At 37.0% G+C, this 24,715-nt stretch overlaps 1 protein-coding gene across 2 annotated transcripts in view; it reads right to left on the bottom strand.

Moving 5' to 3' along the window:
* Positions 1-4,842: 4,842 nt before the first annotated feature.
* The window catches only part of LOC103715913 (xanthine dehydrogenase-like), a 43,832-nt gene continuing 23,959 nt past the window's right edge, over positions 4,843-24,715 (bottom strand). The window contains exons 7-14 of one of the 2 annotated variants that reach the window (XM_039127448.1): positions 23,322-23,561; positions 20,699-20,995; positions 20,382-20,603; positions 19,904-20,065; positions 19,590-19,724; positions 12,236-12,472; positions 10,370-10,543; positions 4,843-5,320 (exon numbers count right to left, since the gene is read on the bottom strand). In XM_039127448.1, the coding sequence (XP_038983376.1) occupies positions 5,078-5,320; positions 10,370-10,543; positions 12,236-12,472; positions 19,590-19,724; positions 19,904-20,065; positions 20,382-20,603; positions 20,699-20,995; positions 23,322-23,561 (1,710 nt within the window). In that variant the 3' untranslated portion in view covers positions 4,843-5,077. The remainder of the gene's footprint in view (positions 5,321-10,369; positions 10,544-12,235; positions 12,473-19,589; positions 19,725-19,903; positions 20,066-20,381; positions 20,604-20,698; positions 20,996-23,321; positions 23,562-24,715) is intronic. The other variant, XM_039127449.1, reaches the window with a different exon arrangement.

Genomic DNA, 24,715 nt, shown 5'->3' with positions numbered 1-24,715 from the left:
TTTATTCCAAACTATAACAGGTGCCTACCCAAAGAGGGAGGAAAGGGTAATGAAAAAACAAGAAAGTAATATTGAGTCCAATCTGACAAAAAAATTGAAAAGTAAAATTTCCCATCACAGCTCGAGTCTGCCACCAATATGTAATTATCTGGCTTTTAAAAAGTAAAAATCAACTTGCAGAAAGCTTTTCTTATGGTAGGATCATGGCCATCCACACTCTTATAATCTTGACATCAAAAGTAGACTTTGGTTTTCATGCAAGTTATATACACTCTTTATGTGTCCTATGTACACTCTTTATTTATGCTAAAATAACCCCTCTATATTCATGCTAGATTATTAAAAAAAGAAAGAAGTATCAATGCGAAAGAAATAACAGGAGTTCTGCTGCATATCCCCATCTTTTCCTCAAAACATCTCAAGTTCGAGACTATCAATGCGAAAGGGAGGACAAACCATCCTTACGGATGGTTGTGGAGGGTACCATCCTTGAGGTATGTAGTCATAATGTCACGTCGATACCTTATTCAGAGCATGGAAGTAAGCTCGGAAAAAGAGAGGAGAGAGAATATCCGAATAAAGATCAACATGTTTATAGATTTGAATCAGTAAATGTTCAGACATTTGTCAGAGTTTGAATTATTCAGCTGAATGATTAACTAGAGTTAATTGATATGTAGGAGTGACATCATTTTTATTGAATTATTCAGCTGAATGATTAAGTTAATTATTGATATGGAGGAGTGTCATCATTTCAGTTTGTATATACTACTATACTTCAATTGTATATAAAGGAGACAATGATTTCCTTAAGACCAGCTCATCGTTCTAGATGATACTTCAAAGGATGCGCATTTGATTTCTTGTTTGTTTTACGAAGTTGGCCATCCCTCAGAACTAGCTGTCAATTCTCTGATTTTTGAAGCTTATCCGTGAAACTATATTAATCATCAAGTGAAGGCAGCAACTTGCCATAGTTTAACTGCATCTGAAACGTGTTAAGCTTTACACATGCCCATTGTCATTTGAAACGATCTCCGTTCCATCCCTGTGGTCTTATGACATCATGTTTTATTAATTATTATTCGATGACATAGAAGTAGATCATATAAAATCTTGGGAGTTGGAGAAAATCTTAGAAGTAGCCAAACATCCTGAACAAGTCCATGCCGAGTACTACTAGGCTAGATTCTATCTCATTTCCATTGTCCTAAGGGTTGTTTGTACCTTTTTGTAAGAAACTAGTCACTAGCAACAAGTCCATCCTCTCGCCTTAAATTTTCACTAGAATTCCACCAATTTCTGAGGGGATGACGTTAAACAGCAAGTTGTAAAAGTCTTCTACAACTTAAGAGTCGTGTTATATAACCAGTCACGTATTTGATGAAAAATTCATCAACTACATATTTCATTTGCCTTTTTATTTTCGATTTTTAGCTTTACTATGAGAGTACAGGAAAGCTTGATGAGACATCATCTTGCCTATGGCCAATCTGCTCATGAGGCCGAACATCCCAAAGTTTTGCTCCATCTAACAATGCGTTTCGCGGTTTGAGTGGCCCCGCGACGCCGAGCATTCCAACCCTAATCTAGCAACGGGTTTGATTGTGCACCCATTCTTACTGTGTTATTTTTTAATTTACATTTTAAAGTCCAAAGTAAGAGTGCCTTCTTGGTTTCCAAGCTGTCTTGATTGCTTCAAGAAGTATGCCTGTCATGTTGCTTTTGTTAGGGAAGGACAGAGGTTGTATCATAAATGGATTAAACGAGTCACCTCATAATCTGACCTTAGAACTGATTAAATAAGTCAAAGATCTAATCCCAATACATTTAATAAAAAAAATTAGATAAGTTGATCTGTTTATAATTCAAATCCATTTTTATCAAATTTGAATTTATATAAAGCAGATTGTTTGTGGGTCGAATTGTCAGATCAAATCATAAATGGCCATCCTAACAGATCTAATAGTCAATAAGATTAATCTTTTTTTTTATTTATTTTTTTGGCATCACAACCCAAACCTGCCATAGAAATAAGGAAATGTTACCCAAAATTAGCTAAGGCAGTCATGAACCCAGAGTTGTTAGCTTTGTGAGATTACAGATCATTTTAAAATAATATACTAGATAGAGGAGGGAGGCCAAAAACAAGAAAAGACAAAAAGAATGAAATTAACAAAAAAAAAAACCAAAGGAAGGGACTTCAGAACAAGTCCAAAAAGGACTACGACCCTACCTTCTCCCCTAAATAATCCAACCGTACGTCCTTCTAAATTCCTACTACATTATCTATAGATATATATTAGGTACCGACAATGACACTGACAAAAACAGAAAACTGCATGTAGGGTTGGCCTTCCAAGCCATTTTATCTCAATTATACATATAATTTCAAAACCTTAATGGCTAAATATTAGTCCAATATAAATGGGATTACTTCAAGAAGCATTTGGCAAGATCAATGTAGGTTGGCCCAACCTAGAGCCGAGCTTTCAACCTGGCCTAAAAAGTTCAGATCATGCTTGGGCTTTGAATTCGAGGCCTGACCGAGTTTCAGGCTATAAGCACCTACCTTATTGTGCCTATACTGGCCTTTGGGCCACAGCGCTTGCTCGGCCCGCATGGTAGGGGAGGGAGACTCCTGGTCGGAGTTTCCTTTTCCCTTCTCTGTTTTCCCCTCCAATTCCACCATATGAGGAAGATCGTTAGCCGGCCTAATTTGAGCCAATCCTCACTCTTCCCCTCTCCTTAGGCATCATCTTTGGAGATTTTCTATTAGAGACTTGGATCTCTGGGTTTTCCGTCGGAGGAGCTCGGAGCTTTCATTGTCTAGCCTGCCGGAGGAGATCGCCAGAGGCAAGGTGAGCTACATCTCCTTCTTTTCTTTGGTCTTGGGCCACCGTTTCTCTTGAATCCGATCGGCAAGCTGCTGGATTAATGTTAAAGCAGGAATAATTACCTATATGCTAATGGTCAAGATAAGTAAAAAACAAGAATAATTTTATGATGGAATGCGCACATTTTGATTAGAATGACTTATATTATTCTATAAAAAGAGCCTTACTATATTTCAAATTTGGAATCTTAGCTAGCTATGTTTTAATACCTTGCTAGTAGAGGTTGCATATTAGCACTTTGATATCCTACCAGTGAGGATTACATATTGGCACTTTAATATCTTGCTAACAGGAGTTTTATGTTGGCACTTTGATACTCTGCTAGTGATGATTATATGTTGGTTCTTTGATATCTTACCAGTGGGAATTATATGTTAATTCGACAATCTACCAAAAGGATTATATGTTGGTACTTCAATACCCTGCCAGCGAGAGTTATCTATTGGTACTTCGATATCATGTCATTAGGAGTTATGCGTTGGCATTTTAATGCAGTTCCAATTAGGGGTTATGCTTTGGTCCTTTGACTATATACAAGCTCATTATTCTAACTCAACCATAGAGAATAAATATGATTATGGTCGGAATATCAATTAGAAAATAATTTCAAAATATGACAATTTTAGGTATATTGGGATTTTATTTTCTTTTTTGAGAGAGAAGCTATATAGGAATTTAAATATTGTGCATTGCATCAGTTGTATATGTTTTCTTCCAATTTAAATGTTCTATCACTAATAGCCTTCAATCATGCCATAAAATGATGATTTTACAAATCCCTGCATTTGAACAGACAAATCTCTACTTGCAAAATACATTTTAAAGTTTTCTCACAAAAAAAAGTTAGAGATGACCTTAATGCAAATAATCTGATAGGAATCTGTCCAAGCTCACCTAGTTAGCTGATGTAAATCATAGCCGTACTGCACTGACTCCTCGAGTCGACTATTAGTATAGCATGTCAAATGATGATTTTCAATATATATGCAACTCTAACTCCTTAAATTCATTGAACTTTTTTAGGTAAAATATTTTGTCAAATTAAAATATAATAGAAGGATGGATGAAATGGTGCTAAAGCGACTAGTCAACTTCGAACCGGCAAATACAAATTTTGCAAACTTCTGATTTAGCCATTTGTCTATCCTATCAATTATCAATTCTAAGCAATATTTGTTATACACCCAAATCATCGGATTCGAGATGTATGGTACCGTATCATGCCAGATCTGGCACAAAAATACTATTCAGATTGATATAGCCATATAAATCCAATACCGACCCATACTGAGCTGTATTGTACCATATCATCTAATACTGTCCAAAACCATAATGTGTATCAGACTATATCCACCCATATCGTCTAATTTCAAGTAGTACCATGACAAAAAATAAGAGAACAGAAGTTGTTTTGCTGTAGATGCATACTGCTACATACCAATCCATATTGTACCGAATCAATAACATACCAGGACTTTGATTTGTCTTTCTCCCTTATCTAACTTTGCTTCACAGAATACCGAGTACGCAAATTAGACATAATGCTTGATTCAGATCCCAAATTATCAACACGGTTGGTTAGAGAAAAAGAATTTTAGCATTGGCAAGAGCAGTGAGAAAGTCCAGTATCCGAATAGTGAGAAACAAATCCTTGTAGCATGCCAAACGATGAATTTATCGTACACAAGGGCCCATGCAATGTTGTTACGTGCAACCAAGGCATGCGTTCTCTAACTTTTCTCGCAAAGCATCTTAGGTTAGCAATATTTAGCCATCTAATCCAAATTTTTACTGCACATAAAGTTTGGATATAACCTTTCGCATATGTATATATCAATCATTTTCAGATTTTCTGAGAAAAAATAAGCCTATATTTAAAGTTTGGCTGTTTATCTTCCAAACAAGCCCATGGTACCTGTAAGATTCTAGCATGAATGGTGTCTAATTCCTAAAGAAGGCATCATTTTGAGCAACGGTATCATTATACATACATGGCTTCTATCTGAATTTTATCTTTCAAATTACAAGATGCATATTAGACACAATCTAATCAGCAGTCGGCGTTTTTATTACAATATTATCCACACCCTGCAAAAAGACGTACGCAGGGACTTTACAAGCCTGAATGGATAAAAACACCAGATAACTAATGAAAGCATGTCCATTGCAGAGACTAGACATCAAACACTGAGCTTGGGATGATAATCATCACTTGCAAATGGTCGGGTGAAATCATCTATGCAAGCCATCCTGATCCTCTCAGGCGTTGCTGGGTTATCAAGTGGAAACCAGCCATGATAACCTTCCTCTGCTCTAGCAGCTATAATTGCATCTTTGATGGCAAATAATACTGCAGAAGCAAGAAAGAACGGAGGTTCACCCACAGCCTTTGAAGAGTGAATTGCCTTTGGATTTGGCGCACCCTGTGAATAAGCATAAACAGTATATCAGTTGCTTATCGCAGAAACAACAGGAAATCCAAAAGTAGACACGATAAGTAACTCAGGATCGACACATTATTAGACAAATTAATATTTGATATGCATTGCGCTGTTTCTTGGTCAGCCTTGATAAATGTTTTTCGACCATTCATTCCTTTGAGGAATAAACCCTATAACTGAAGACAACATTATTGAATCCACCCTCACACCTTATGTAGTGCTGTCCTTCGGGACTTCCTGCACGGATCATACTAACTTGTTAGGGCATACTCACCAATGATACATGACCCTAGACCATAACCTTAAAGAACAAATCTTGTTTCAGCTAATAACAGCAGCATTATCAGTCCTCATTCACCAAGCATTCTACATCCTTATTTTCAAGCGTTTCTATAAACTCTCATAAGTTTGTTCGATGTTGCCTTGGACTTCTATACCTTTACCTACATCCTTTGACAACAATTAAATAAATGATCTTATATTCCATCTGGAAAACCATCATCGAGGTCTATTATTGCACATTTGGCAATATGCTATTCTCCTTTCTAGCCTTGCCATTTTTCGATCTACCATGTAGCCTAGCCTTTCTCATACAAGATTTTTGGTCGAACTGCACTGAGAATCAATGATTAACCTCTACTTTCTTATGCTTTGTTAGGGTCTATTCTTCAGTTTGGACCCCTTTTCCTTCGTTGTCAAAACTTTGCCAAGATCCTGTCTTGCTTGGCTCATCTTTTTTCGACTCTTTTGGGGTTTCACTTGGTTCTGTTAGCCCTATCTTTCTAACTCCATAGCTTTTGTTACACGTATTAAAGTCTTGATAATATTCCCAATTTGGGCCTCCTCACTTTTGTAGGAGTCATCTGATCCTTCACCAGTGGATGATCCACTTTTCGAAGGCTTCCTAAGCCTTCTCAAGCATTCCTACACCATTTTCCCACACCCCCCGGAGCCAAAAAAAAAAGCACTGATTTCAACGATTCAAGGAGGATCCAGCCCAAAAACATGGTATATTTTCCCTTCCCTACCTCATTTTCTCCTCTTTTCTTTTTTTAACGCTGAAAAATGCCAAAAAAATTTCCAAAATAAGGGAAGATCATGCCAAACTTTTCGATTTTGGTATGATTTCATGATATATTGTAGATCTATGAATGATCTACACAATTCAACTAAAATTTTTAATTTTTAGATTATATATAATTTTTAAATTAAATATATATAGCATCCATGGTAGGATTCCCCATAAATATGAGCTCAAATTAATTTTCTTAAATATTTATATTTAAAAATTATTTTTTTTAATTTAAAAATATATAATTAATACAAAAAATTGTAAAACATATTACATAATTCAGAAGTATTTTCTGAAGTAGAAAACATATTTTTCTGCATTTACTATTTAAACATTTTTTAAATTTAAAAATTATTAAAAATATATAAATAATCCAAAAATATGAAAAATTATTACTATGTATTAGATAAGTACGAAGTATTTTCTGAAGTACAAAATATTTTTTTCATCATAACAAAATTTTACTATTTTTAAATAATTAATAAACTAACGTGCTTGATAAATCTGCAGAAATGAAACCATCGCGGAAAAAGACTCCATACCTTGAGTATGATACTAAGAAAAGGACAATCATGTTAACATTTTGGCTTGGTGCCTTCATATCTCAAGGCATTCCATTTTTTGTAAGGCGAATAATTATCAAGACCCCTTTAAAATATCCCTTTTTGAAACTTCTTGGCCCTAGGTCTTTGACAAATATGTCCATTCCATTAGTTTTTTGTTTTTTCCCTTTACTTTTCCACATTGCCCTTGTAGCTCCTTTGGTCACAGGTGAACCCACAATTATACCTGCATAAACTATGATCGCCACTTACATCTTTCACCATAGATGTATGCTCTTATAGTTGTTTCATAATGCTTTTCCTAAGACATTACCCAGACTTCAAAACCATCTCCCCTAGATAATTGTCTTGGTGCCCCTTTATGTTGTTATCATACAAAATCATTGTTTCCTATACAATTCATCTTTTCAATATATCCTCATAACTACTCATGATTACTAGGAGCATTAAACTCATTCATAGTGATACACATGTAATAGTAGTTCCATACATTTCTTAGACCACAAGCTTCATATCATAATTCATCTCTACAATGATCTATGTCACAGAACTATTCTAGACATTTGAGGGTCTACTTAGAAGAAAAGATCAACACAACATAACCTAAGCAAATATTATAACCATGGTTCGTCGTCTCGATACTAAATCCCATAATGGTGCTATCCTATTATAGTATTGGTATGCTCAGTACAAGGGCCGATTTGGCATACTGAATATCGGTATGCCCCCTATGCTGTATAATGGTTCAATACCGGTATGGTATTGTACAGTCGATGCGCACCAATACCGACCGGTACCACAAACCTTGATTATAACAACTCATTTTGCTCTTGTCAAAACTTCTATCTATGGTTGTTCTTTTTATTAATTGAATAGGAAGACAATTTACTTAATGGTAATCTCTAAGTTCTGTTTCCAAACCTGACTATGTATGAAATTGTTTAAATGGCTCCAATGATGGTCCGAACAAACCCACCATTTACATATAATAAGGTGTTAGATTAGGCCCACCTATAACATTATGTCAGGTTTGTTTTGATATTTCCTTTCATAAGATCCATCAATATTACCTCCCTTAGTTCTTCCGCTTGTTTTTCTATATTTTTCAACGCAAATTAAAGTACCTCTCCCTGATGAAGCCCCTCTTGATATTTGTTGTTTTAGTGTATGCTTATACCATCTTAAACAATTCTGTATATGGACCACAGGGTAATAATGGAATATGTTATTTGTTCATTTGTATATTTACTACGGAAGAGTTGGTGCAACAACATCTAATCTAAACACAAAACTAAAGGAAAGCATACAAAACAAAAAAAGCACTACAATTAGGTCATCATTATTACACCTTTTTTTTCTTTTTTGGACCTTGGGCCACCTACTTTCAATGCTTAGGAATTGGTGGCTGCTGATAAAGTTTCAGCTTTCAAAGATTTGGATGTTGAGCATAGTTTGAAACATGGTATGCTGAACCGGTACGGTCCGGTTCAGCACATATCGGACCGGTCCGGTTCAAGCATGAAAAACGGTTCCGACTCCTTTGGGGCGCGCGGTCCCGCGGCAGAATGGTTCGGAACCAGTACCATACCGGTCCGGTAGGCGATTGATACGCCTACTGGTATCGGTACGACATACCTTGGTTTGAAATACTATCGAAATAAAATGGTACCACCATTACCATACCATTCTAGTGAGAAAGTAGCACTCGGATAGTGTCAAGGAAGTCAAAATAGAGGAAAGCAAATCATCCCAGTCGAGATGAGACAACATTGCCTGTTTGCGATTGGCCCCAAATCTAGTTCGGCTAATACAATGCATGAATCGTGTTATATCGGTCGAAGTGGGTCGGTATTGGCGATACAAAGCTTGATTTAAACCAATGTATACTGATTTGGTGGTTGTGAAATTTCAGAAAAACAGATAAAGAGAAAAGGAGAGGAGGCCGAGGTGGAGGATAGGCAGTAGCCAACCTCGTGGTGGTTTGCGGTGTTCAAGAGCACCAGGACACGACGAGCAATTCGCAGCCTAGTGGGGGAAGATGACGGCTGCATGGGAAGGGAAACAAAGAGAAAGAGAGAGGAGGTCTGGGAAGTGATGGAGAACTATATTTCCTTATTCCCCTAGATGCCCAGAATGAGCCCTAAACCAAGTTTTGTGCATTATAAATGAGTGCTTGACTCAAAAAAAAAAAAAAAAAAAAAACCATTCAAGTCCAACCTAAACCCAACTCGAGGTCATAACCCCTAAACCCCTTCTATGCCTCTTCGCCAAATCCTCTGCTTCCTCTCACTCACATTCTTTGCTCACCTCTTCATCCTTTGGCATTGCAGACCTCCCTACCAATGATTGGATAAAAATCAAAGAAAGAAAGGTGGCTGAGGATTCAAGAATATGAAAAGGCTAGATAATGCAAAAAAACTAAAAAAAAAAAATGGAAGGGTACCAGCATGCACTATCATCCCGATTGTCAGTACAGGACCATCTGCTACTGTACCGTTCTTGAGAAACACCGATGCCACATTCGTTACTGATATTCAAAAATGTATACTAAAGCCATGTTCAGAAGAATTCGGAAGATCAAGTAATTTGGAACTTGGTAATATATAGTGAAAATCACACCTGTGTCAACTTGTGGATAATCCACAGCTTAACCATGCTACATCTTAAATGAATCAGTAGAATACAAATACATGGAGAATTATAATGGAAAATGGACCAGTGAGATATGTAGTGAGGAATGGCAATACGGTTGCTGATGGCTTCCAAAAAAATGCTAAATGTAATCAAAATGGGGAAGATGTGGAGAGCCTATCTGTATATGAGACAATTTTATATTCTTATCCTTGCTAGAGAAAATGAGATTGAATACTCATCCAAACTCACACAATATGAGATACAATTTCTATTCTGAACTCAACCTTTTGTAAGCTCTCTTTTATGCACGTTTTTGATGTTCTAGATAGTAATATGTCGTATGAAAAATTTAATAAATGAAATCTTTATTGGAAGCAATAGAGAAGGCAGTTGTCAAACATGTTGATATGATTACAAATTTTTAGTCATGATTTGGTGACTTGACAGAACTATCAGAGCATAGAAATTGAACAATCAGAGCAAGATATCTACCTTCTGGTACACTTTCTATCGTATGGAAATACCATAAATAAATTTAACCCCTTAAAGTTATTTAAAGTCATAACTTATGACGTTCATCTTTGAACTTTCTAACTGCACGTGTATCATGTTTCCGTACTGGAGACATGAGATCTCTTGAAATTTCACTTTCGGATTGCTAATCCAAGAAAGCAAAATGTGTGGAAGTAGTAAATTTGAACTATGAAACTAAATGATGCAACACATAAAGCAATAAGCAATATAAAGCAGCCATGTGTTTACCTGTAAAAGTGCAACTTTGAAATTCAGAGGAATATCATTCGTGGAAGGAATCTTATAACTTCCAGGTCCACAAGTGTATAGGTTGCCAGGCCGAATCCACTTGTGATCAGCATCTCCCCATTTTAGCTCTTCCAAGGCAATCCAACCCAAACCTTGAACAAAGGCTCCTTCAATCTATGAATCAAAAAATGAAGATAAAAATCAACATGATGCATGAACTGGAGGGGAAAAGGAATTCCAGGTTCTTCATGTATTACAACTTCTCTAATAAGCAGATGCAGAAAAACAAGTTTTACTATCTAAAATCAACAGTTCATACTAATAATAGCTTAAACTGCAGCAGCTTTCAGGTAATATGCAGTAATTTTTAATTGGATTTTTAGGAAATAAGAAAAATCTTGAGACACCAAAAGTAGAAAAATAAACAGAAAAACTGAAGCTAAATGAAATAATTTATGGTGTAAGGACTGAAAAGTCAGTTTATTCGGCAGCAATGATATCTGGAAAGGCTGCTGATTTAATTTGCATAGAAGATGGAAGAGAGAGAGAGAAACAGGAGAAAGAAAAGAAACAAAAAAAAAGAAGGAAAAAGATGCACACAAAAAAGTCACTTACATGCCTCCACCTTTTTACTAAGGCAATCCAGTTTTTAAAATTCCAAAAATAACCTTATATGAATGGGCAGGTCAAATACAATGTCTGTGTAAGTAAGCGACCAAGGCCCATAAGAAACAAAGCCCATTATAATAAAATACTGATGCTTATAATTCCCCCTCAAGCTGGAACACATTCTCCATGCCCAACGTGGAACCAAAAGTGTGATTTTGAGAATACCCCAGAGACTCTGAAAACATCTGCAAGTTGATTCCTTCTCTTGACAATCCACCTTTTATCTAATAAAATGACAGTCCACTTCAATGTGCTTTGTTCACTCATGGAAGACAGGACTGCTGGCAATATGGTTTGTTTGATTATTACAATACATTTTATTGGATTATTGACAGCAAAGCCCAACACTTTCACTAGAGTTTCTAGCCACATAAGCTTAGCGTATACATATATATACACTCATACTTCTGTATCTACAAATGTATCTATATATACATATAAATATATGTATATGTCAAATATACCATATACATATATATACATGTATCATGTATGTATGTATGAATGTACATAGTTCAAAGGATCCAAAATGGAGAATGAAAATTATAATTTAAAGATGATTTTTGATTTTTTTTTGTGTGGTGATTGCGCATTCCTCTCTTGATCCTTTTCCTAAGACTGCAAAGTCTTCCTTCGCAAGTCATTCAAGTCAAAATATAGGACTTATTCGAGCACCATGTTGAATGTAGGTACTTTCAGAAACTTTGCCAATAACATCCCAATGTATTAGCAGTTTCTATTGGCATCACAAAACCTTCAGATAATCTTGATACAACATTTTCAAAGAAAAAAAAGGCTTAATATTTATTCATTAGACTTCATGTTACAAGTTAGAAGTTAATTATATGCTAGCGCTTCCAAGCATAACTAGCTAAAGATGCATGAAATAAGAAAACAAGATATTTTTCCATTAAGCAATGTTGTCATCATCTTATATAAGAATACATACAAGTACAAAAGTTTGTCATACACACACATTCATGCATGTATTTTGGTATGTATGAACATATGTATATACTGTGGATCACATTTAATTCCAAACCATTAAACATACTCCACAGCCTTGGGAAAGTAACTCCTTTAGTACAACATTAACAAAAATTTGGCACGAAATATGTTCATAATATACAAATTTTAACATTAACTAAAATAATGGAAATTTTAGTTCTGAAAATGGCAACGGTATGATCAGAGAACCTGTCCCACATCAATGGCCGGATTAAGAGAATTTCCAAGATCCATAACAATGTCTGCTGCTATCGTGTGAAAATCTCCAGTCAGAGTGTCTATTTCAACTTCCGCAAATGCAGCTCCATAGGTGAAGTAGTTGAAAGGGGTTCCCTTTCCCAGTTTCCAGTCAAAGCCAATATCAGGTGTGATATAAAATCCATTGGCACAGAGGTTTACTCGTTCCTTGTGGCATGTACTTGCTAACTGGCCAGTTAGAGAATAACAACAAATTTCAGCTATCTAATAAAATATAAGTGAAGCACAATTCTTTGATTGTGAAATCCAAGATTTTGTAAAGTGGAATGTGTTCAGTCTTCTGGTGTATGTGTGTGTATTTTTATGCAGGAACAGGATAATGGATAATGTTCAAAAGGAAATGGTAGATTAAATGCCAAATGCATGAAAAATGACACCTATGGCCTAACGAATTTGAATTGGAAAGATCGCTTCTATTAATAAATTTTTCCCTTGAGATTAGATAGTTCCAAACTGCAAACATGGCGGTGTGTCTATTGCAATCCTACCAAACTAGGAGACGTGGTAAACCATCCATTCTTCAATCTCTGAGCTTATCAAACATGACTCAACACCTTTCGCATGCAATTACAAACATATTAACTAGCTATTCAATTTACAAATTGCTTAAGGACCACAAAGCATGTCCATACTAACTATGATATTTAAACATATCAAAATGTTCATGAAATAGAGGTTTAGAATTTAACTTCACAACTAATCATTATAAAATTTCAATTAGTTTTTATTTGGGTGCCAAGTATCTAATTTCTTCTATTAAGGCCTCTATTTACGTTTCATTGACATCTTTCACTACTTCACATGCAACTTTACTGGCGAAGTCATCTTGGGATAAACCATATCAAAGCGAACAAAGAGGAATTAGCAAATTGGAGAACAAAATTTGTCAATCTATTGTAGATCATATGTATCCACAACAAAATTCCTCAGACATAGGGCTATTTTGCCCATCTACTACACTTGAAAGGGTGCATATCCACCTAGTTTAAATTTTGTCAAAAGAAACTAGAATGCTTTAGGAGAGTTGAAACTTGAAAGTATCAAAAGTTTGGTCCAATGATAACATAGAATAGAGAACAAACTTTAAGATCTTTAACATTTTCCAACTGATATTTAAAAGGATAAATTAGACCAAAGGATATCTTGATCAAACTCTGACTGCCTCGATAGATAGTATTTTGATTATTAAAATACATATTCCTTTAAGAAGACTGTTTGTGATGCTTTTGAAGCCAGACTCTCTCTTTAACTTGCCAAGTCCTAGTCATCCGCTAGTGAAATCACAAGAAAAAGTACAGCCATTTCATCATTAAGATGCCCTTACGAGATCTAATATTGTAATAGATGACCACTTGAGAGGCCCTAGGTCTCATCTCTTAAGCCAACCCTCCACAAATACAATTGTAAAAATATTCTTCTTAAAAACAATACAACCCTTGTACCAGTACAAAGTACTCCCTCCGGCATAGGTTGAACCAAGCCTCAATCAAATGGATGAAAGTCCTCTGCACTGATAGAAACATAAGGAAAAGCAATACAAAAGGAGTTCAACTCTATCCAATGTAAATCAGTCTCCTAAGAAATCAATTATACATGGTAATAATCTTAACTTAGTAAATAGGTCGTTGTAGAGATTGTGGTGTCTTTAAAATACTAGTGCCGATGCAGTGATCTAGCTATAGAGAATTAATGCCCAATAGTTGCTAAGAAGAACAAATCTCACCTGGACATTTTGACACCATGCTTAGAATATGAAGATAGTCACAAGTATGCTAGGTCAAACAAGACATTTCTTTATGGTTGTCCCCCAACAACTATGATGGGAGAAAGGCTAACAAGATAGAGGAATGATGTAAAGACAATGAATTGAATGATATACATACATAAGTATGTACATACATAAATATGTAAAAACATACATACATGCACACGCACATATGTGTGTGTCTATGTGCGCACATCTATTTGTCTGTATCTATATATGTGTGTGCATGGTCTACTGAACCGGCCTGTACCGGTCGGTTCAGCCCATACCGGACCGGTATCGACTAGCACCGGTCCGGTACAGGGGTATAAAACGGTTCCGACCCAATTTGGGTCGGAACCGTTCAGTATGAGCTTCGTACCGATGCGAACCGGCTCGGTTCGCACCGGTACATGTTCGAAGTTCGAACCGGTGCGAACCGAGCGGTTCGCACTGGTATGAGCTCGAACCGGTGCGAACCGAGCCGGTTCGCACCGGTTCGATGTTTAAAATTAGTGCCAGCGCTGTGGCACTTGTGGCGCTGGCCAGAGGCCAGAGGCACTTTGGAAGTGCCACTTTGTGCGGCACTTCGAAAGTGCCGCGCTGTGGCAAAATGTGGCACTTTTCAAAGTGCCACAGTGCCTCAACGGTTGGCTATAAAAGACTTGGTAAGCAGGCAGTCATTCTGGCAGCAGGCCAATGCAATAGTCAAGGCTATCAAACCATTATATGAAGTGCTGCAGGCCGTGGATAGCGAGAGGTACCCCCAAATGGGCTTTTTGTATCACATGATGGAAAAGGCAAAGGCTCAGATCATGGAGGCAGATGTAGCCCATGCCCAGGAGTACATCGACATCATTGAGCGGCGGTGGGGAGCCCAAATGGGTAAAGAATTGCATCTAGCAGGTAAGCAATAATATTGATAATTATACTGATTGATATATTTGTATAATTATATGGTATCATCTATGTGCGGCATACTACCTGAATCTCCAGTTTCAGTACGAGAGTGGAATTGGTATGGATGATGAACTTCTTCATGCTCTGCGTAATGTTATTTATAAGATGGAGCCTGATCCAGAAGTCGCCGCATCATGTATAGAAGAGGTAACTATGATTTAGTAATATATGTAAATATATCGGATCTTATATTATTGACATACTACAACAAGCTTCTTTTCACAGATCAAATTATTTAGAGAGGGCAACCACAGCTTTGGACAGCAACCAGCTGTCGTGAGCAAGACAACTATGAATCCAGGTACAATACAAATCTGCAAGACATTTTTGCATCTGAATTATCTTCAACTATGAGGCCATCATATATGTAAAATGTAATTATCTTCAATAATTTTGCAGCTGAATGGTGAATTCATTTTGGCGGATCTGCAAAAAATCTTAAGCGGATAGCTATCCGAATCCTCTCCCAAACGGTCTCCTCGAGTGGCTGTGAGCGCAACTGGTCTACCTTCGCCCTCATCCACAGCAAACAGAGGAACCGTTTGACACAAAAGCGCCTCAACGACCTAGTTTATGTGCACTACAATCTGCGGTTGAGGCTAAAATGCATTCAGGAGGAAGTGGAGCTCAAGTATGCAGATCCTATCTATAGGACTTTTACAGATGATGATGATAATCCTATGCTCGACTGGCTTGCGGCCCAGCAGCAGGAGCCCAAGCTTGATGAGCCAGGATCGCCTCGACGACCAGCCAGCATCATAGCTACCGAGAATATGGTCGATCCACAGCAATGGGCTAAGCGCAACATTCCACGCACTCCTACAGCTGATAGGACGTGGCTAGAGGGGAGCCAGTCACTGCATGACTGGTACGACGCTCCCATTCAGAGAGATAATCCTCTCATGCGAGGACGAGAATGCTCTAGTACCCAGTCGACTCGATCAGGAGGGCGTCAATCCCAGTAAACGATAAAAGAAAAGAAAAGGGCCCCAATGGAGAGTGTCGAGGAGGAGACTTGGACCAGCAGCGATGAAGGTTCTGGTGGTGATGGATCTACTAGCCATGGAGGGAGTGGAGGACAGTATGGTACTACTTATGAGACACAGCCGGAGGGAGATTTTCAATACACCGGTGAGTCTCAGTTTATGCATGCTACATAAGATACGGACCATGGTAGGCCGTCTGATATAGGCCGGTCAGATACCATTGCATATCGAAGAAGAGCTCCTCGAGGTCGTTCAGGAGGCCAGGATGCAGCTGCAGATGACGTCCCATGTGGAGTCGGATCCATTGATGTATCAAGTTCCGAGTCTTCCTATTATCCGCGGCCTCAGCCAGCCTATGGATATGGTGCATCGGAGTCATCTTCCGATGGCTACTACCCTGCGCAGCCCGGAGGGTCTTACGAGTCGGATTTTGGTGCTGGCATATTCGGATGGGCCCCTTATCAAGACACCTCTCAGAGCCAGAGCTTCAGCGAGAGATCCGAGAGTTCTTATGACCCGACGCGCATTCCTCGAGGATTGAGCATACAAGACTACAATGCCGCTTGGTTAGAGGGATGGGTTGATCTGCCTCCATATTATGCTGATGATCCAGATATTGACGAGAAGCATCGCCACTCGACCCGATTTTAGATATCCGAGAGTGCTTTAAATGTATGTAATTGATTGTATCTTAATTTGAAGATATTTTATGTTCTCCATCTCATTATTTGAATCATTTGAAAGTAATAAGTTGCATCATCTAGTTTTAACCTTAAACCTAAACATAAAAACATCAAAAAAAATCCAAAAGTGAAAGAGCTCCAAAAAAAAAAACGATGGGGTCGAAATCAGGCCGAATGTGCCCTATCGGTACAGTATCGGTTCGGCTCGGTTCGGCACCGGTACCGTACCGTTACCGAAGCCGACCGGTACGTCGATACGCTCGGTACCGCGAACCTTGTGTGTGTGTATATATGTATGTGCATATATATGTACATATACACACGCACATATATGTATGTGCATATATATGTACATATATAGGTAATAGTTATAATAGTCCTACGAAAGCAACTTCATAAGTTGCCCTAATTGACAAATGACCATGTATTACACTAGGTAGCCTTAATGCATCGCAATATTTTAGTCATTTAGTCCATGGTATTGTTCACTAAAAATGGAGCAATCATTGCAACAATAAATGCATGAAAAAGATGCATTGATGGCATGTCTAAAATGACAGCAATAACACCATGCATGTAGGCTATCTTGTGTAATACAAGGAGTACTTTCATCATTTGTTAGTAGGAGCAACTTGCAAAGTTGCTCCAATAGAACCATTATAACTATTGCCATCATGGTCTACGAAACTAGCCTGAACCACCTAGTTTGGGGCATACAACACCGAACTGACACAAAACTGAGTCAGTTAGGCCTTCGAGTTCGGGACTCGGTAAGAACTGGTCCGAACTGGGCAAAACCATCTAGTTTCACTCAATTCCACTCTATTTTACTTGAACTGCTTAGTTTGACTCTGTTTTGCCTGATTTTTTGCACTGTCATGTGAATAAAGTGAAGAGAGGTTTTCATAAGCCTTCTCGGTTTTCAACAATGAACATGGAAGAGGGTCTAGGTAGGGGAGAGCTTGAGAGATTGAGATTTTTTGCACCAAAATCTACACAAATCTAAGCCCTAAGAAGGTATAATCCCCTCCCTTCTCCAATCAAATTTTCTTTCTAAGCCTAAACTAGGCAACATATTGTTAAAAAAAGGAAATCATGTCCCTTATTTTTCTTTGAAAGTCTAGTTTAGTGAGCAATTCTATACCTGAAAACTAAAAAGAATATGCCTCAAGCCAAGGTTCGCCATCTCGGTACCGGACCTAGTACCGGTGCCACACTAGCACAGTGTTGGTACGGACGGTATAAATTTTTTTTTGGCGTATCGAGTGTCGAAATGCCATCCATACCAAGTACCGGTATGACACGCCTCATACCATCCGATACGGGCTAATACGGCGTACCTTGCCTCAAGCCTGTAAACTACCATTCCCAAGTATTAAATAAGATAAATATTGCCCTATAAAATCATTATTTTATCATGTCTCTAGTTATGTTTATAATTGAATTTATTATAGTTAAGACACCAAGAATGGCTGGGAAAGATCTCCAATCACAAGGTTATAAAGCCTTAGTAGCCATTTTGCGTCCAATGTGCCACATGTGTTTTAAGTTCCAAACATGCCAGCTGACACGTATTGAGCTGGGCTAGTGTTAGCTAGGTGAGTGATTAATGCACCCGCTTGCAATGACACTTCAAAGTAAAATCTTCATACATTCATATAAATACAAGCAGACGATGCATATATACAAGGTGTGCTTGCCAACATGCTAAGAATGCCAAAAAGTTCTTGAGTTACAAATCGATAAATATATGTGAAGATAGAAAATGTGCAGCTAAACATCAATAAAAAGCTTGCATTGTTGTATTATCTCAATATGTTGGGCAATAAAGAGAGTCTAGAGGACATGCTGAGTGCAGAAGAGATGAGGTTGTTAAGATGGAACTATCCTAAAGCTAGGAAGGTGTGAAGAAATAAGTATAACAAAAGGAGCTATAAAAATTTCACAAATTAAAGCGAAAGTGATGGAGAATCGATTGAGATAGCATGGACAAATATGATAAAGAATGGAGAATCGATTGAGATAGTATGGACAAATATGATAAAGAATGGAGGGGGCTTTATTAAAAAAGGTAGTCTAATTTGTGTTAAAGGATATAGGAAAAGGAAGGGAAGACCTAAAATAACAAGAATGGAGGTTATGAAAATGGATAGGGAAAAGCTATTGAAGTAACATCATATTTGGCACAACATATTAATGCTTGGCAAATGAGGACCCATAAAGCCAAGCTTGGCAAATGAGACACATAAAGCCTACACCAAATAGTTGGGACTAAGTTGAATGGTTATGGTTATGGTTGTACACAAAATGTCCTTGAAAATTAAATATTAGTATTCATGTATTATGGCACTAAAAGAACAATCATCGACCATCTTAGAAGGATTGAGATTTTATTGTTCTCTTTTTCCAGTTATATTAGTGAGACAACTCATGTCCTGCAAAAAAGATAAAGCATTGTAGATGGCTTACTATTTATGATTCGTTGAATAAAATACCTGGAAACAAAAACATAACAAAGATAAAGACCGCAATTAAACTTTTCATAACAACAGGAATCATAATTCACTCTTAATGCATGTAAAAAGTTCTAATTATTATTTAATATAAAATTATTGATGAAGGAAAAGGTATTTGCAGTGCTTCATAATCAAGTTGCCAATTGTAAAAGGAAGTTTTTAACTGAATTATGCCAACTTGAAGAACAATGCATTGCATAATAATGTGGAGGTTAGCTAATCAAAAATGTTGGACCTTTCATTGCAACATTGGGTGATACTCATATTAACAAATGCCCTGGTTGTTATCATATCAGATGTACAGCACTCCTTCTGGCAAGAAATGATTAAATTTGAGAGAATAAATCACGAAACTTAAGCTCAAAAAGGTAGACAAAGTTACTATAGACACATCACCTCAGCAAAAGAACTGTGCTTGTATCTGTTAGCAATAGGTTGCATGCGTGCCTTAATTTGCTCGCAAGCATCTAAAACTGCTGCGCCATACATGTCAGAGCTTGCAGAAGCTGCTGTCGGTGATGCATTGGGAATCTAGATTAAAAATAAAGAATTTAGACAAAAGTCATATGATAACAGATTGACGAATGTAAAACTCTTGTTGCCATCGCTAAGATTTTATTCACTACTAACATCTCTATTTTTCATCTTACGTTCTAAAGATCAAGAGCAAATGTTCAGAATGTATGACATAGCTTGAGGAACAAATTCACCTTATCTGTACTTGTCTCTGATATAAATACAGAACTTATTGGAATATCAAAGCATGAGGCAGCAATCTGGGCAACTTTTGTATGTAGGCCTTGTCCCATTTCAACACCCCCATGCGTCACTAGAACATGCCCATCATGATACACTTGCACGAGAGCACCAGCCTATACAATAAATAATCTGTGATAATAAAAATATAAAAGTTGTATGCAATAGAATATTGAACTCCAAAATTGATATAGATAGTGCACTTGTTTCATATGTACAAGCTCACAGAAAATATTTATTATGGTGGCCAAATAGCTATTCCTCTAGCATGGCCATCCCAAACATCCAAAGTTAATTAAGTAGAACTTGGCTGACAGAGAGAGATGGCCTTGTACAATTTTGGAGCTATTTAAAACCCCAAGGGACTTAATCAAAGCCAAATGGTGATTGAGAAAGGCAGAAAGCAAACTATTTTTGCAGCTTCTCAGTTACCTGGTTCATGAACTTCGTAGTAAAGGAGATACCAAATTTGGTTGGAATCATTGCAATTCCACGCTTCCTCCAGCGATTTTGGATATTGTAATGGTCTACAATTTCACGAGCCTTCGAAAAATCACAAGATGCCTTTAGTTCATCCCATACCTGCCTCAACGTACAGTTTTGAAGTTGCTGACCATAATGCAGTTCATATCCTTCACTTTGCAAATTAAGTTCCTGACATTGATTTATAGGTTAGAGCATGATGAGGACCACAATGATTAAAATAATATTTACAGAGCAGTATAACATGCAATTGAAGAACACTTTACTCTTATCTCTTCAGGACTTTTTTTAAGCTCTACAGAAACTCGCTGGATCCAATTTTCTGCAATAAGCATACCCTGAGGACCTCCAAAACCCCTGAAAGCTGTATGACTTGGAAAATTGGTATAGCAAACTTGCCCTCTAACCCTGATATGTGGTATATCATAAACATTATCTGAATGAAACATAGCACGCTCAAGAACTGCTAGAGACAGGTCTAAAGAATTTCCAGCATTGTTGTAGAGTTGGAGATCCAATGCCAGCAGCTTCCCAACATTTGTGTACCCAATCTGGAAGAAGTTCTTACAAAAATTATATTTTAAACGTAAATAAATTACATAGCACATGGAAAACACAAAAAAGTAACGGTCCAACCAACTTTTTTTTCCCCCTTAAGAGTTAAGTATCTATGAATTTCTCAGCTAACTAGGGATAAAAACTTTTTCTTCCTACAGAAGCTCAAAAGCATTAAACTAATATTTGAAGAAAGTTGAATACTTGAATCATTATGTAGTTGCAAATAAACAAAGCACAAAAAAGCTCATGAAACCTACACTTTCACAACTTAAGCATCTAAGATATAAGAACACAAAAAATGAGAAAAATATGCGGGTTTTTATTGCCTTTCAGCGTTCACTAGGTATAATTCTTAAAGCAAAAAAAAGGTTGAAAATATTTCTTATTCTATAAAACAATGAAACTTCTTGAGTAACATTATGTCCAAATTTTAAGATCTAGCTAGCCATTGTTCCTGCATTGGTCATAAAAATCCTCAAGCCTGCAAAAGTAAAGAGGTCAATTCCTAATCGTGCTATAGCATCTCAAAGTCTTGTACCATTTTTGTGTACCAAAAATTCTTATATATTAAAAAGAGAGCTGATTAATTAATAATATCATGCATGCTTTCAAGGTTTCAAAATGTAAGAGAATGCACAAAATGTAAATGACATGTTTGATATTGCAAACAATATGAACCTTGATTTGAGCGATCAATATGACCTAGCATATAATGATCCACAGTTTGAAGCAGGATTTAAAGTCCTACAGGGACGGCATTAACAGTACCATACCATTCTGACAAGAAAACAAAACTAGGACAAGTCTAGAACCAAGGTATACTATCTTGGTACTAGAACCCATACCAGCGCCACCCTATCACTGTATCAGTACGGTATGGTACGGAGCCGGTTTGGCGTACCGAGTGTCAATATGCCCCCCGTACCATGTACCGGTACTGAACCAGTACGATATAGTACATCCATGCCATCCGAATCCGTATGGCACAACAAACCTTGTGTGGAACAATGATTTTCTCTTGAAATGAGACATCCCGATTGTCCTGGTCCATTCTAACCATTGCAATTGCATCCTAACACTCAAGAAAAACCAGGAAAATCAAGACAGTCTAGGACAAATTTTTTTTTCTTCAGCTTGTGCTTGTCGCTAAGACTGTTTTGGGATATCATGATGCTACCTTCTGTCCCAATTCCATACCATCCTAGGAGCAAACTGAGAAATCACCCAGTACCAAGATTTAAATCCTTGGTCTGAAATTTTACTTAGAAAGTTGAAAATTGAAACCAAACTAAAGTTCTGATTTTGGCCCAAACCTGATCTGAAAAAGGCTGATTCCTGACTTTAGTCAGCAACTTAATTTATAGGGCTGGAAAGTATTTTCTCTAAATTAAACCTGAATTTTGCAAGGTTTCAGTTTCAAAGATATTTGAAATAAAAATATGATTTTTTTTACTGTAGTTTTGGTTATCCTAGGACCTCAAATTTCATAGACATTTCTATTAATATATGTTAGATTACCAATAATATAGTACAAGTTTCACATGACTTTTGAAACTTTCATTTTTTATAATGATTTTTTTGGGTTTCCATCCAGAAGTACTTAAGCAATGCATTTAAAGGTCCCCAACAATAAAAAACATATTATCATAATAATGTTTAATATATCAGTCCTTAACTAATTGTAGTTTTCTTGTTAAGGTTACTTACTCTAATTGAATCTTAAAATTTCTTTACAAAATTCCACCAAAACTTCTAAAACTAGAGTCAAACTACTTAAAACAACACTCATGATGTAGTCCACAACTTTGAAATAATGCCAGCCAGACTCCATTAGGGCAAGTCTTACCACAAATGAATCAGGAGCCAACGTAGATACAAGCAGTCATCTGAAGTGCCAAGAGAAATATAGCAATGTTAAAGTAGACGAGCACAAGAAGTGGATGCTCAATGAGACAAAATTAACATCTAGAACATCTAGTGAGCTAAGACAGGAAGAAGGTGAACTAGGAACAATTGTAGTACATGCATGAAGATTAACAAAAAGACTCAACTACAATGGCTTGGTCAAATAGAAGGATTGTTTATCATTTTGTCATTTATATTGTTAGACATTATCTAGCCATAAGCCCATGAATTTCTATGAATTTCAAGTGATACAACAGTCTAAATTTTAATGTCTCCAGAGCAAATTTCTGAGAACATCCATGGCAATCTACAAATACAGTTCCAAATATAATTGTGGTCATTCTCCAACAATAAGAAATGTCGATAGAAGAAGCATGAAATGCAGAAGAAAATTAGAAATGCATTATACTCTTTTGAATTTAGCACCTTGTATTTTCCAAGGAAACTGTGCCGTTGTCCGGTTATCATCATGTCTATATCCCTGTCTAAAGTAATTTTTACTGGTCTCTTCAAAAGATAGGATGGTACAGAAGCCCCAGCAGCAATAAAGGCAGATCTTGTTTCTTTTCCACCAAATCCACCACCAATGCGCTTGGTCTTGCAAACAACTTTTGACATTGGAAGATCAAGAATAGCAGCAACACATTCCTGGTGCTTTTGGGGTGACTGAGTACCAAGAAAAAGATAAACATAATATCAGGGGGACGAAGTCTCTTAACTTCAATTTTGCATGCAATAATAGACAAAAGTAAGAAAGGAAAGACTTAGAAAGCAAGAATCTTGCCTCCTGGAAACTCATATATGTGCTCTCAATATAGACATCATTTGAAATGTGCATAAACAACAAATGTACTTTTTTTGTACAAACAGCCACATACTGCAAGCTATTAGTTTATTTCCCATCGGTTATCTAACTGAAATTCACTTAACAAATATTAGTACACAATGGGTTATCTTCCTTATATTAACAGACCCCTTTGTATTCTAAATTTCATTGACATTGCAAACAGCTTGCACCTAGCTTCACATCCATGTGCAGATAACTGTATTTACTATTTACCATCTCAAACATCAAATCTTTTTTGAAAATTAATGATCTATATAATAAGCACACAGTCGAAACTTACCCGACAAGAAATTTCGCAACCTTAGGACTGTTATAGTTATAGTCGCCGCTCATCGGGGCTTCGGTCGCCGGCTCCCCTCATACTCCCTTCACCTAATGAGAATTTGATTTAGCAGCTCTTTCCAAAAGGCACAAATGCAAATAAAAAACATCTCCTTCATTCTACCCCATGAAAGCAATGGAGACTCAACCATGTTTTCTTATTAAATATCTCATTCTAATTTTACCCTGTTTCTCAGCCAATGAACCACCCCATTGTATCGCTGCTCATATTTCAAGACAATCCGAAAACCTACGGATATAAACCTACAGCAGTGGAAGGGACCTATGGTGCAATAACCATTTTCCTGCCTTATTACCATGCACATATGAATATATATTGTAGCATCAGCAAGATGAGAGGTTATCGGCATAGAAACTAGTGAATGACATAAGCCTATCTAGTCTCCACAAGATACAGTGATCACCAGGTCTCAAACATCTAATTGTCCAATCTAAAAGAGGCGGAAAAAAGGTGGGTGAGAGGTCATGGATGGGACATTGGGATGGATGTTCATGTATCATTTGACCATTTGTACTAAAATAGAAAAATTTAAAAAATGTTTCAGCATGACAAAATGATTAGGCCCAAACATTTGTAAAAATTCTACTTGACAGATTGTGGTGCATCTCTTGTCAATATTCTTATAAAGGG

The sequence above is a fragment of the Phoenix dactylifera genome, chromosome 6 (assembly GCF_009389715.1).
Source record: "Phoenix dactylifera cultivar Barhee BC4 chromosome 6, palm_55x_up_171113_PBpolish2nd_filt_p, whole genome shotgun sequence".
Lineage (NCBI taxonomy): Eukaryota > Viridiplantae > Streptophyta > Magnoliopsida > Arecales > Arecaceae > Phoenix > Phoenix dactylifera.
This window is presented reverse-complemented; position numbering and strand designations above follow the sequence as displayed.